The 14,067-nt window shown below is 49.6% G+C and overlaps 1 protein-coding gene across 1 annotated transcript; it reads right to left on the bottom strand.

Moving 5' to 3' along the window:
- Window positions 1-10,564: 10,564 nt before the first annotated feature.
- Window positions 10,565-13,782, bottom strand: LOC120947788 (Golgi resident protein GCP60). The gene is made up of 6 exons (XM_040363494.2): window positions 13,339-13,782; window positions 13,188-13,234; window positions 12,412-13,108; window positions 12,193-12,314; window positions 11,951-12,122; window positions 10,565-11,860 (listed from the first exon to the last, which is right to left on the bottom strand). Exons 1-6 carry the CDS (start codon window positions 13,508-13,510, stop codon window positions 11,610-11,612), a joined length of 1,461 nt encoding a protein of 486 aa, XP_040219428.2. The 5' UTR covers window positions 13,511-13,782; the 3' UTR covers window positions 10,565-11,609.
- Between the last annotated feature and the right edge of the window lie 285 nt (window positions 13,783-14,067).

Below are 14,067 nucleotides of genomic sequence, written 5' to 3'. Positions count from 1 at the left end.
CAATAAAACAGTCCAATAACGACAACGACAACGGCGCAATCCAACGAAATCAGTTCGCGAATGTGCCGAATGAATGACTGTGCAGTAGGCCCATCGCTCCAAAGCCTCGCATTCCTCCCCCCCCCCCCCCCTTCCCACTCTCCTCCCAAAGGGGGCAACACCGTAATCGATGACGCTGAAGGGTACTTCATGTGACACACGGTGATGCGTTCGTTGTTGCGCAGCGCAAACAAAAACACACGCACAGACAACGAGTGAAAAATGCAAAGCCCATCCAAATAAAGCACACACACATACACACACACCAGAGAAAGTATGATAAACGGGAGCCTGTTGTGAGGGGTGTACGGGAATAGTTAACCCTCCATCATCCCCTCTCCCTCTCCCCCCATCCTTGTTTTTTGTTGCAATAAATATTCATTATAAAGACACAACGAAGGCTCACAATAAATAAGGTCTTTTAACCGCTGTCAGCCCTCCCCCCCCAACGTCCGATAACGCATCGATCATTCCCCCCAAAAGGTGGCAGATCTTAACACACAACGAAACGCCTGTTACGAAATCGGGGCTGGGGTTTCGCCCCGATCGCAATGGCCGATCCGTATCGTTCCATTCGTTCCACTTACAAAACGCATTGCGCCCGCCAATAGTAAACACGGAAAGCGACCATCGCAAACCGAGCGTGCTCATAAAACTGATCACCGGCACTATCGCCGATCGCAGCAGATCGTATTACCAAGCGTCGCCCTGAAGTCTGCCGAGATTAACCTCCAACTCGGGCTCCTGCAGGGGTGGCTTGTGGAAGGCAAGGAGGAAGGTGGACGGGGACGGGTGAGAGGGAGCACAGAGGACGCCTCGGACGTCCGTAAATGCGCGTAGTCGGCGTCCAAGATCGCCAAAAGTCCCACAAACATCGCGCAAACTCCGCGAGTGCTGTCGTGTAGTAGTGATCTTTATTTTTTCTTAATTCCACCTTGACGCCGGGGCATGATGCAGAAACAAGTTTACATTCACCGGGGTTGGGAATTACCCGTGCGATTGGGTGAGGAGGAGAGGAGAGCAGGGGGAGGTGAGTAAGGTGAGCCCAGAGGGAAGGGTGAGAAGCATAGATCTTGAACATATTGGCAACATCATCAGAATGATCATCACGAAACGATGATCGATTCTCTCACCTTTTCTCTCTCTCTCTCTCTCTCTCTCTCTCTCTCTCTCTCTCTCTCTCTGTCTCCCTCTCTCTCTCTCTCTCTCTCCCTCTCTCTCTCTCTCGCTCTCTCTCTCTCAATATATCTCATTTATTTGTTTTTGTTTTGACCCTTACTCCTTCTCTCTCTCTCTATCTCTCTCCCTCTCCTCCGATTCTCTCTTTGTACTCGATTTAAAGGGGTGTTGAGCCTTCTGCTTCGATTAGTGCCGTGCTGCCAAATGTCATCAAACAGCAGCAACAACAACAACAAAAGCGGTTGTAAACAAAATCGAACCAACAACAACAACAACAACAACCCATGATAAGAATCGCGCATGAGGTCAAGACATTCAAGAACTCGCCCCGGGGCCCCGCGGACCGGATCAAAAACTCCCTTTTACTTCTACACCGGAATATGTGTCAATGTGTCAAACACGACGTGGCCCCCGCCGCCGCCGCCGCCGCCGCCGCCGTGCGAAGCTGAAACCGAGTGGATAAATTATTAGTGACTCGGTGTGCGCACGCACGCACACATACACACATCGAGTGAGAAAATAAATCAAAAAGAAACAAAAACACCAAACTTAGCAAAGGAAGATAAAAAAACGGCATCTAGTAGCGCACACACACACACACACTAACACTAGCGACCGATCCGTCTTTTGACAGCCGATCGTGATCTTGACTTGATCTTTGCCGCAACCGGCTCCAGTCTCCGCGCGGGAAGGCGAAGGTCTGGCAGCTGCTGCGCTGTCTTTGCCGCTTGTGTGTGTGTGTATGACGCCTCGAAACCAAGTCTCCAAGTCTGGTCGCCCGCGGCCTACAGCATCTTGGAGATGGTCTAAGCGAAACTAACGTGCCGCAAACCGGTGTATGGTGGGGCTCCCCGAGGGTGGGAGGTGGCAGGCAACTCCGTTCTCAAGTTCAAGTGTAACCGAGTGTAATTGGAACGAGCGGAGGGATAGGGGAGACGCTCGCAATATCGAAAGGATCGAGATTCGGTGACTTGCAACTGCGGCCGGTACAACATCGTGTTCGATATCCCCCCCTTTCGGAAGGTCGTGACCTTGGGTTGGTCGGTCGTCAAAATTAACTAACTGGAGCAGTGGGCCACGTTCTAGCGACGAAATGGCGTTACGAACAGGATTGGTGGGTTGCCACCCTGCCACCCCCCCCCCCCTCCCTCCCCATCTTTGTGTTGGTAGATAGGCTTGACGGTTGCCCCCCAAACCGGGCGAGGATGGAACAAGGACGGGGGCTGGCGCACGGTACACGGTAATTGTAGGGTTGCCGCAGGGACCGGCACCAAACAGCCTGACATATACATATAAATATTATTTACCAGCGCCGGTTAAATACTTTCCAGAATTGCTAATCTCTATATTTAACGCATGCCAAAGCTGCATTGATGGGACTCAACTTTTTAAACGAGGGTTTTTCCAACAAAGACAAGCCTTGGGTGTGTATGAGTCACACAACACAACAGCAAAATGGACAAACAACTGATTTGAAATAAACAAAATCAGCTCTCTCTCTCTCTCTCTCTCTCTCTCTCTCTCTCTCTCTCTCTCTCTCTCATTCTCTCTCGTCCTTGATTCTACTTCCAACGAACCGTCAATCATCATCCTAAAACACAATCCCTCGTCATATTGCGCAAATTTTCGTTCCGTTCCTGTTTGCTACCATCGTTGAAATCTCCCGCACTACTCTCGCTCGACGCAATACGCAAACACACACGACCAAAGTGCGCGAAAGCTGCGGCAACGCCACAGTATGGTAACGCCGGCAGAGGTATAGGCAGTGCGCATGTGCACAATGGCGAAGGATATGTTCCGGGGGCGCCACCCTTCAAAGCAACGGCTAAGAGAGAGAGAGGAATGAGGGGAGGTACTCTAATCTAATGGAAGTTCATTAGCGAGCGCCATTTGTCAGATTGGTGTGAAAAACGTGTGTCGCACTGCTCGAAACACAACCACACCACAGCCACGAGGGACGAGAAGAAGCGACGACAGCAGCGATCACTCCCTCTCTAATGATGAGCACATTTGAGCGTGTGCTCGCGCGCGTGTGTGTGTGTGGGTACGTGTCAAATACACTGTACCGCTCCTGATAATACGCGCAGTCGAAAACGACGGAAACGATTAGGAAAACATTTCGTCAGACTGCCGAAAATAGGGCTCAGATTGACTGTTGAGACTAAAATTTAAAAAAAATACCATTAGCTGACTCAATGGCTGGACACGTTGTTTTCGTTTCGGCTTTCGTTCACTACCGCCACCGTAAACCATTGCCATGGTAACCGTGGTGAGCATTGGAGGAAAATGATCGATTTTCTGTCCGCACAGCGTTGACATTAAACGCGCCGGCGGGGCATAATTCGGGGTAGATCGCCATGAATAGAGAGGAGTGAGTGAGAGAGAAACATTTAATTGATAGTCACAGCGGTGGTACCCATTCCGCACTACGTCGCCGGGACCAGAAACCCGGGCCCCAGTTGACCGCCAACTCACCGCCGACGACCGACTTGGGCTAGAGGGCAGGTCGTCCTAGGGTTTGACCCTTTACCAGCACGCCGGACACACGAACCCCAGTACCTAGCAAACAAGCAAGCAAGCGAGAATGATAAATTGGATTGCAAGCTTCAATCTGTCCGAATCGGAACGGCCCCCTCCACCGCAAACCCAGGAGTTTCGAACGATGGTGTAATTTTGCACCGAGAACAGGAGGACACAGGTCGCGATGATGGTGGTGGGTGGTGGTGGTGAGTGGCGATGCGGGTCACCCTCAACCGGGGAGAGGCATTACCTCATTACCATTAGCATGAATTGTGTTATCTTGTGCACGGGGGGGAAGGGGAGGGGGAGGTGTGATACCACGTCGCAGCCACCCTCGGTCACTCGAGTGTAGAATATTTTTGTGATTTATTTAAATGTCCCGTGTACAGTTTAGCAGCCGTTTCCAACTATCACCTCCATGGACTGGTGTGCCGGTGTGTGCGTTTGTGTGTGTGTATTGGTATTTCTATAAAATTGCGAACAAATTGCGCTCTCCTCTACACAGCACACTCCATAAACTCCAGTGTTCATTGCAACTGTGTGTGGCTCGCTGTGGCGCACATGTGCACGGTATGCGTACGGTGTGCACGGCTGCGCTGGCGTGTGTGATTGTGTGTGCAATTTTGATTATGATTCGACCACCTTTTAAAAGCGCTGTGCGTACTAAAACCACGCTGCGTGCGTCGATCTCGCGTCGATCAGTGCGCGAGCCGCCAACCAACATACCGCATACACACCGAGAGCCCCCAACTCCGCAGTGAGTGTGTGTCGTTCATTAATGTTCCGTTGACCTAAATACACCCATTATTCGTTGACCCCGGTTTTCTCGCTGATCGTTTTGTGGAATGGATTCTCGCGCAACCACCCCTTCCCCCCCCCCATCATCACCTTCTCAACCCAGGTGCGTGCACAGGTAGTCGCAGCACAAGTACATAAACACACAGACACGCGCGCAAGTGTTCTGCATAAGTACGTTTTACGTCGGGGGATTTTTTTTTCTTCCTCTCCTTTCATCCGCTCCTGCCCAGTCGATTCGAACAATCGAACGCGTCATCCCTCAGCGCGCGGGGAGTAAACGAGGGACGAATAAATAAGATTGGTTCCAGCGCTTCTCAATAACTCTGCTGCTACCGCCACGTGCGTAAGGACTAAGAGAACCAGCATCATTACCAAACTCATAAATTCCATACTTTTAATGCAATTCTTAGTAAATTTTTCATAACAAAGTTACTTTCAAAGCTATAAGAGGCGTTCCGGTTGTATAGTCGTCAACTGGTACGACTTAATAACTTGCCCGTTCTGGGTTCAAGCCTTAAATGGACCGTCCCCCCGTAGCAATAACTGAGTATCTGGCTGCGTGATACTGAATAAGTCACGATAGGACGTATTGGCAAATAGAAGAAGTTACTTTCGCAAGGATGGTGGAATAGTCCAAAAGTCGACAAACTAGCTTTATTGTATTTCATTAAAAATGTCACAAATTCGCTACATTCTGAAAAGATTTAGCTTGAAATTATATTGGTGTCGTTGTTGTGTTTTTATAGCATCCACAAACCTATTGGACTTCTGTGACTTTTTAAATCGTAACTTAAATGTATGCTTATGACTTTGTTATGCATTTCCTTCCTTTCGGAGCTACCTCATCTCGGAAGGTAATCGAGTCAGTCCCCAGCCCGATCTGTTTAATTGTCTGAGATCATAAATGAGGCCTAAATTTGGAGAAAAGGGGATTATGTACACTGTATTATTTACACATTACTTGTTTTACAAAATTTGAATCTTGGAATAAGTTATAAAACGATCCATCATAGAAGCAATCAACAGTTCGTTTGAGAAAAAACGTACGACGAGCATGTTTTAAAACGTTTTAATTTGCATACAGTGCACAATGAGCATAAACGGATTCATCTTCCAGCAAAGGATCTGGCATTATTGCACATTGCTTGTATTCAAACAGTCCCAAGGCTTCAATCCGCCAAACGAAAACAAAACTGTAACTGCTTCATCATATAAATCCGTACGACGAACTTCTGCAGAACGAATCGGAATGAGGCTCGAAAGAAAGAGAATACCATGTAGTATAGCGTTTAACGCAAATGAAGCAAAAGAACGGCAATAATTTCAATTATCATAAAAATGGTGCAGCTTTCAGCTCTCTCTCTCTCTCTCTCTCTCTCTCTCTCTCTCTCTCTCTCTCTCTCTCTCTCTCTCTCTCTCTCTCTCTCTCTCTTGGTATCGTACTAAAGACAACAGCAACAACACTTTACAAATGTTAAGAACCGCTGGATCGTACACTGGCGCGCAATCTGCACTTGTTTCATGCGCAATCGAGCTTTCATGCGCACCACCATATCCCGGGCGCAAGTTTTACGCATAAAAATCTGACCTTTGAGCGGAATAATAAATAATCAAAACACCAAGAAGTTATGACGCCGTGTGACGATGACTACCACCTTCTTCGATACGGGAAAGGGCAGCAGCAGCAGCAGCAGACGGGCAGGAAATCACAAAGGGAACTCGTCCGTACGCTCGCTGCGTCGCGACCTACACGCTTCCACGGCAATAATTTAGACCTCCAGGAATTGAACGAAATCGACGCAAAGGATAACTTGTTTCGTACCGAGAGCTGTTGCCGTCCAAGATATCCTCCCCAACCTTGTCCCTTCCCACCAGATAAACCAATTTACGGCCGAAAGACAGGGCCCAAAGATCTAGGGCAAGTATCCACCCCTCCACCTTCCCCCCCATCGTCCACGGACGGACAAAAAATAAATAAGGGCAAAATTAATTTACATAGCCTACTGTTGGTTGTCACTACTGGATAGTTGGTTGGAGCTCTGTCGTTGCTCTGGCTTCTGTCAACCCTTGCTGACACTTACCAACCACATCACATCTTGAGCTCGTTATCACACACACGCGGAGACGGTAGAAGGCGTTCCGTTTTCCCTTTTTTTGTCCCTGTAATCCCTTATCACCCCGGCGTAGTGACGAAAGTGACACTGCAGCAGAGCCTAGCCGCGGCCTGGTGTTGTCCAACGGCTCCCACGGTGTTACTGCTATCTGTCTCGCTATCTGTCTTCTTCGTCTTCGTCCAGAAGACTTCCTCTCCCTGGTTCCTGCCGATGCTGAGAATGACTTGCCTGTCCGTCAGAGCCTAAGCTCCCACCCTTTGCAAGGGGTGACGTTCTTGATCGTTTTATCAAACTTTATTATGCAAGTTCCCTGCTGACGGCCCCGTCTCTCGCTTCAGTTGGCGCATCGTCGAGTTGATTTGAATACTGTTCCATCCCCGGGCGTTATCTTCTGCGCTCCTCACATGCGCACGTTTTGTGCCGTTTTCGCGCGAGCCCGCTGCAGCTTGCATCATACTACGCCTCTCTGATCAGTGTCTTGGCGTTGTAGCTTCCCTTCTTTTCTGTTCCTCTTCTGTGTTTTTTTAAATGTTGATAAGCTATATCTCCCAACTCCCGTGCCGGGATCGGGCATGTGTGTGTGTGTGCTTGTGCAAGGCTGCTGCTGTGGTGTAGGGCCCCGTTTTATCACCTCTCGGCTATGTCTCTTATCATGCGCATGCGTTAAACAGCGTAGACATTTAAATTTCCCTGCGTAAATGGCACCGAGTGCATCGATACGATACGAACTGCAATTAGCTCACTCTGGGCGCTGGATGTAAGTGTGAGCTGACCGGCGAAAAATGTTGCAATATTGCTCTTCCGCGACACATTCAATCGGTGGCGACAACTGCCATCAATCTGTGGCACTGTGGATTGATGTTCACTTTTGTCGCAGTTTGCTCTCCTCGCCGGGGTCTAGCATATTATGGCCCGTGCCCCGGCATGTCCCGTAACAACTCAGAACTGTAAATGTCAGCGTAAAGTTGCTTAAACGCCTGGTGGGCACACATGCATATGTATGCGCGGTGCCGATGGGGTGGCCCTCTGGTGACTCATTAGGCTTTATCGACAAAGGAAACAACCCGGTCCCATCCGGGGAACTAACGAACGAACGAGCGAAAAAGAGAGAGTTGTTAGCGATGTACACGATTCTACGCCTGGCCTGTGTTCTAATTAAACGTCCGACACATTAGCCGAAGCGTCGGAGACATTTCCCATGGTCCTCCTTGTTCTCGATGGTGTTATGTGCTGACGTGCGCGGACCCTTTGGTAATCGTTTGCTGACAGACTTTGCTGCGTGTGTCTACTGCGTACCCGGTCGATGTGTAATGTGTTTGTTTTCTCCGAGAACTTTAGACCCGATATCGCGCAATGATGATGATGATTAATGCTTGCTGTGTGCTTTTTCTCTTCATGTGCTGCAGAATAAACCTTTGGATGTCTTCAATGTCCAACGTTAGACATAATTGGATCACTCCAAATATTGGATGTAACAAACAGCCATCATCTATTGGTCTGAAACCTTTTCGCGATTGATTATGCGATGTGCAAAACGATGCGCAAGGTTATTATAACAGCCCTCATATATGCACTTCCCATCTCCGTGCGGTGCATTTGGAAACTTCCAGCGCAAAACACACCGATACCAGCGACTGTGCCCAGCGGGTGTCGTCGTCCGGGTTGGGGTCGGTGATATTTTGCAAACTTTACAAACATGTTACAACCCCATTATTCAACCCCAATGTACACGATCCCTCGGCGTAATTGTGTGCCAGGCAGGTGTGGAAGGTGTGAGTGTTTGGTAAAAAAAAGGGGGAGAAGGAAGCAACTACCCTTATTAGATCCGCAATGACGAGGTACGAGATATCTCGCTGGAAGACCACCAGAACCAGTAACTGGATCGAGCGGGTCTGGATGAGGCTGTGTGTCTGTGAATGTGCGGTATGGTAATTTAAAGTGTCAACATCTCATCGTTGATAAGCAATTCCGTAACCACCTTGCGGGTTGAACATACACAACCACAAACCAAAAAAAACAACAACAATTCTGTAACATCCAAAGCGCACAGCCAAGGAAGGTGTGCATGTATGTGTGTATGTTCGTAAGTGTCCCCAAGATCGATCGATTCTGTACTAATGCGGAACGAAAATAGCTTTCCCGTGCTGAGGCGCCCGCGTTGAGGTTCGATCTTTGGGCTGCGGATCTTGGTGGCGACCGTTGGCCCAAGGAAAGGGTTGGGGGATGCTAATTAAAAGATAACAGATACTGGTGTGCTCTCTTTGAACCCTTTTTTTTCTTCTTCTCCCCAATAATTGATGTGCTCATTTATCTTACCTATTGGGTGACGACTGTTCAAGGCTGTTGCGGGTTTCTGTTTTGTTACGATTGCCGATACTGTTGATTAGGAATTATCATCACCCACCTTTTTTGTTGTTGTTGTTGATGAATTGCTTGCAGCGTAAATAGACTCGAAAATCAACAACCAACTGTCAGGATGGCGTCTTTCGCAACCACGATGCTATTGGCACGTGTTTTTGATTTGTTTGCCAAAAATTAAAAAAATAGACGGAAAGAGGCATAAATAAGATAAATGTAACGCAATGTTCTACACATATAATGAATTGGGTAGTAAAAAAAAGATGAAACGATTTTCCGTCTATTAGTTTTCTCCACCAACACCGACACCGTTCAACAACAATGATCGGATGTTGGTGATGATCGTGGAAAAGATAGCTCGGCGAAACGTTACGATACATATGAATGAAGTTGTTTTTTGCTGTCTCTCCTTCCTTCCTTCCTTTCTCTCTCTCTCTCCCTCTCTACTAATGCTGTAATGGAAAGTAACAACATTTCCACGGCGGTTGGAGGTTTTCTTTACCATACGATCTTCTTCTTACTCCTCGTTTGCCACCCCATTTGCACTGCTGCCTTCCATCCCGCGATCGTATCCACGCGATGGTGCCCGGTAATGTACAACCTTGACACATCGTGAGCTACCCAACCGCGCGCGTGTGTGTGCCACTGCTGCTGTCGCTGCCGGTCATCATCTGTTCCGGTGTGTGGCCCACCCGCTACCACCAGGTTCCCCCCAAAGCTCCCCTAGCCTAGCTTTGATGGCCATTATCGTTTGGCTGTTTTCCATAAGACACCACCCGCCCCATTAGACAGATTGGACATTGATTAGTGTCATTTTTCCCATCGTTTGTCGCGCACGTGAGTAACTGCCGCGGTCTCCGGCTGCTGTCTCCGGCAACCCTTGGCCCCAGGGCCCGGTTCAGCCTCGCCCCCTTTCCCTTTTCGTGGGTGTTGTGCACATGTGGAAATCTAGATTTCAGTGTGTCTCCATTCCACTGCCGCCCCACCGTTTTGTTTGTTTAAGGCCAATTGTTTGGGGTCCCTTATCGGCGTTGGCCGTTTTTCCCGTCAACCCGGACGGGGTTGACACTGTTGTTCCCCCCCCCCCCCCCCCCCCCCCGTCCGGCCATTGCGTGGCACACGACTCGGGCTCGCAACCCGTTGACGAACGATAATGATTGGCCGTTTGGTACGAGCACACATACACACACACATACATACACGGTCGATCAGTCGGATGTACAGCATCCGAAGCGAGCCCTTTATCCGCCAATTTTTCACATGCACACACACACGCATTTTAGGCTCAGGGACACACCGTGGAGGAAGGAAAAACCGCACCAAATACAACACAATACAAACGATGCATTTCCGTGGAGCGAAGAGCAAACAAAAAAAAATACGCGTAATGAATGGCCCGTTGCGCGCGCGATACGATTGTGCGCAAGATTTATTGCGCCTGGTTTCCCTTCCGCGCACGAGAGTATGGCCGTCCGCCATATTTCCACCTGGACCTGGATCACAACCGCACACACACACACACGCACATGCACCTCGCAGAAGAAACGAAACCCAAGTTTGTTTACATTGAACAAAATGTATACCATCAATTTCGCCGGTTTTATTTTCCACTTTTTCACCCTCCCCCTCTCCCCGTTCGGTGGCCGGTGCCACGCGGGACAGCGGTTTTATAATTCGCTGAACAATCAACATCCATTATCGTTTAGTAAGTGTGTTGCCCGGGATGGGGCCTATTGGTGTGGCGGGGAAGGGAGGAGGGGGGGGGGGGTTGCAGGAGTGAGGAAAAGGGGGAAGGGTTTAGTTGGACTTGTTTGCCTTTTTCTTCCTATTTCATTTAACTATCGTACCCATGTTCGGTCCCCACACCATCACCCGATCATCACACACTGGGACGCGCACACCCTCGCCGCCGCCGCAAGGGAAGTGTTGTTTCATCATTTTGGGAACTACACGCGGCAAATACTCATACAAACACGCCCGATTGCACAAAACCTTGGAATGAATCATTCACCATTCAACTTCTGCTTCAGCTGCCAACAAACGTATGTTGGCTTGATCGCCCGATCGAATTAGCTAATAGACTCGAGAACAACGGAGCACAACGCCACGGGGCCAGCGATATGGTTTCTTCAAACGGCCTGCCCTACGGCCCCTCCCCGGACGGCCCCATCGGATCGTAACGTAGTATTTGCAACTAATATACTCTATTGAATCTAGGGAACAAGATATTTTGCCTGCGATACGACAGTTTGCTTTTGTTTTTTTGTTTTTTGTTTTGTTTTTTGTTTTGGTTTGATCAATCGACCTGGGGATGATTTGAATATGGGTGCCCACGTGGTGGCAAGCACGCACCACAAACAGGGAAGGGAACGACATCACACCACAAGGATTTATCGTTAGTAGTTATTCCATACAAGTAAAGATAAAGTATTTCCTCTAAATATTTGCGGCTCTGTGTGTTTGTCCGTTGCTCTTTTCCCAATCTTCTCTCGCTCTCTCCATCTCTCTCTACCTCATCACCTCTCTGTGTCTCTCTCTGCTACCCCTTTTTTGCGCGAAAACTCTCACATACGTCGGTCGAGTTTTGGTTCGTGTCGGATTTTATCGCGTGTAAAACACCTTATAGTAGAGCGTCTTCGGGCGCCACAGGCTGTAGGAGTTGTCGAACTTGAGCAAGTACGTGCCCTCGCCCGGGTACGTGTGCGAACCGGCGTACACTTCCTGGTGACACTCGCGCCTGTAGATCGGTATGATGATCGAGATGGGATTGCGCGAACCGAGCGCACTGCCGGCCGAACTCATTTGGCTGCTCTGCACCTGGCCGCACTCCAGATCTTCCGCACAAATGACCTCTGCACGGGAGATGGAATTGGTGCCTATTAGCATTGGGACATGTCGAGCCGCTACTGTTACGGTGGGTGCGTTTTTCGACCATCACTTACCATCGTCCTCCTCTATCGTGTCGTCGTCCTCGTCGCTTTCGCTAATGTGCACCGACACCTCGGTCGTCGGTGGTTTGCCCCATTCGAAGTAAACGCCGAACCCGATATCGTAGCTGTCGGTGGCAAACTCCCAGAACAAACACGAACCGCCCTCGTGCGTTGGCACCTTCACCTGAATTGGAAGAAACGATGTACAATGCTTCCATTTGTGTCCATTTGTGACCGGCACAAGGGGATCTTACCGTTACGGTGTCACCATGATTTACGCGTATCACTCCATCGCCTTTCCCTGCCATCACTTCCTGCTTGAACAGCTTAATGTCTGGCTTTGTCCACATGTTTGCCGGGCTGATTACTGCGTAATCTACAAGAAACGGTCACGCACCAAGGGAAGACAATAACATTAAGGGTTGCAAGAAAAACAGCAAAAACCGACTACACAATGCACCACCACCAATTACCTCCAGAGTCGTTGTCACTGTCGCACTGTTCCTTAAATTCGAATTGACTATTTTCCTTGGCGTTATTCGCGTTGGCAAACTCGTTAGCCGCGGCCGGGTCGTTCGCACCGGCAGCGCCATTCTCGCACACGACGGCGGTCGGTGTGTCGTCCTCCTCGCCGTCCGATAAGCTCTTCAGCCGGGCCAAATTGGTGGCCACCTGGGCCTGCAGCTGCTGCATGTACTGGTGGTAGTGTTCGTTCTGCAGCTGCCGTATCAGTACGGCCTGCTGCTCCGGATTGCCCGGGAATTGGATCTCCGCGTACTCCTTAAACTGATGGTACGTTTGCTGGTTCAGCGCATCCTGCAGCTGTCGCCGGTGCAGCTCCTCGCGGTTCTTCTCACTCTCAAGCCGCGCCAGCTCCTCCTGCCGCTCCCGTTCGGCGGCGAGCGCCTCGGTGCGCTGGATTTCCTCCTGCTCCGCCCGGCGTGCCTTTTCCTCCCGGTCTTTTTTGATCGCTTCGACGTACGGCTTGAACAGCGGGCACAGCCGGTCGAGCAGATCGATGAAGCCCTCCATCGCCTGCAGCTTCGTTATCGTGCCAAGCTGCTGCCACGCTATTCTGCGATCTTTGCCGATCACATCGAACATGCCGAGCGGCGGTGCCTTGGACAGGTCCAGCGGTCCATGTGCGGCCTGCTGTGTGAACGCCACCAGCTGTGAACGTGCAACCACGCAAACAAACCGGAAAAGGTTATTTTGTTTCCCTTCACTGCAAAATCTCGCAGGTGCTTACCTTTAAATTGTCCTCATAGCTTAGATGGATCGCTTTTCCAGATTTTTCTACAACAAAAACAAGAGACGCATTTAGCTGTTGCGCTTTAGTGCCACTGAGTGCGCGCCAGTGTGTGCGCCGGAATGCTTGTGTGGCCGTTCCGCTCTCCTACCTTTGTAAAAACTGCACGCCAGCTTGTACAGCTCCTTCAGCGGCAGGTTCCATTTCAAGATTTTACTGCTATCTTCGCCGACGGTTCCCGCGTCGAGGGAAAGGTCTTTGAAGGAAAGCTCCAAATTGTCTCCGCCTATCATGGTTGCTTTCTGCTGTGCCGTGCTGTCCATCACCACCCCCCTGGGCGACGACGTTGCTCCGTTCTTATCAACACTGGGTGGGAACACACGGGGAAAATTCGCTACGCTGCGTTGGCCCAGCCTTAATTGCGTGCGCTCTTACTGCAGGACTGCCGTGCCGCCGGAAAATTGGTGAGGCAAAGAAAGTGTCGCTTTACGCTAGGCACTGTGTCGAAACAGCAACTTACACGTCCACCCAGAAGAAAAGTTCTTATTTCTTTTCATTTGTTTTCTGGTGTCATCACTGTTCTGTCAAAAAAATCTTTTCGCATCCAATAGAACGTAGGATGCGGGAGGGGGTGTTGTTTTCGTGAAGGCGCGATTACACGAAGCAGCATGTTGAATATGGTCTGTCATACGATTGTGAGGTGCACTTTTTGCGAAACTCGGATTCTGGATTAGTTTCTCTGTTGTATTTCATCATCAAGCGCTTTTTTATTTGAACCGAAAGAAAATTCACACACACATACACCAAACCGCACTGGAAATTCGATAAGTACTTTTTTATTGTTGGTTTATATTTCCTGAACATCACACTGTGCCGATAC

The sequence above is a fragment of the Anopheles coluzzii genome, chromosome 2 (genome assembly GCF_943734685.1).
Source record: "Anopheles coluzzii chromosome 2, AcolN3, whole genome shotgun sequence".
Classification (NCBI taxonomy): Eukaryota; Metazoa; Arthropoda; class Insecta; order Diptera; family Culicidae; genus Anopheles; species Anopheles coluzzii.
The sequence above is the reverse complement of the archived record's forward strand: the minus strand, read 5'-3'. Positions and strand labels throughout refer to the sequence as shown.

Bases quoted from the DNA above. Each gene is read 5' to 3' on its own strand.
- LOC120947788 (XM_040363494.2), bottom strand. From the start codon at position 13,510: ATGGACAGCACGGCACAGCAGAAAGCAACCATGATAGGCGGAGACAAT. The intron at 13,235-13,338 runs GTAGGAGAGCGG...TTTTTGTTGTAG, and splicing joins GGCGTGCAGTTTTTACAAAG to AAAAATCTGGAAAAGCGATC. The intron at 12,315-12,411 runs GTAATTGGTGGT...CGTTTCTTGTAG, and splicing joins CAGTGACAACGACTCTGGAG to ATTACGCAGTAATCAGCCCG.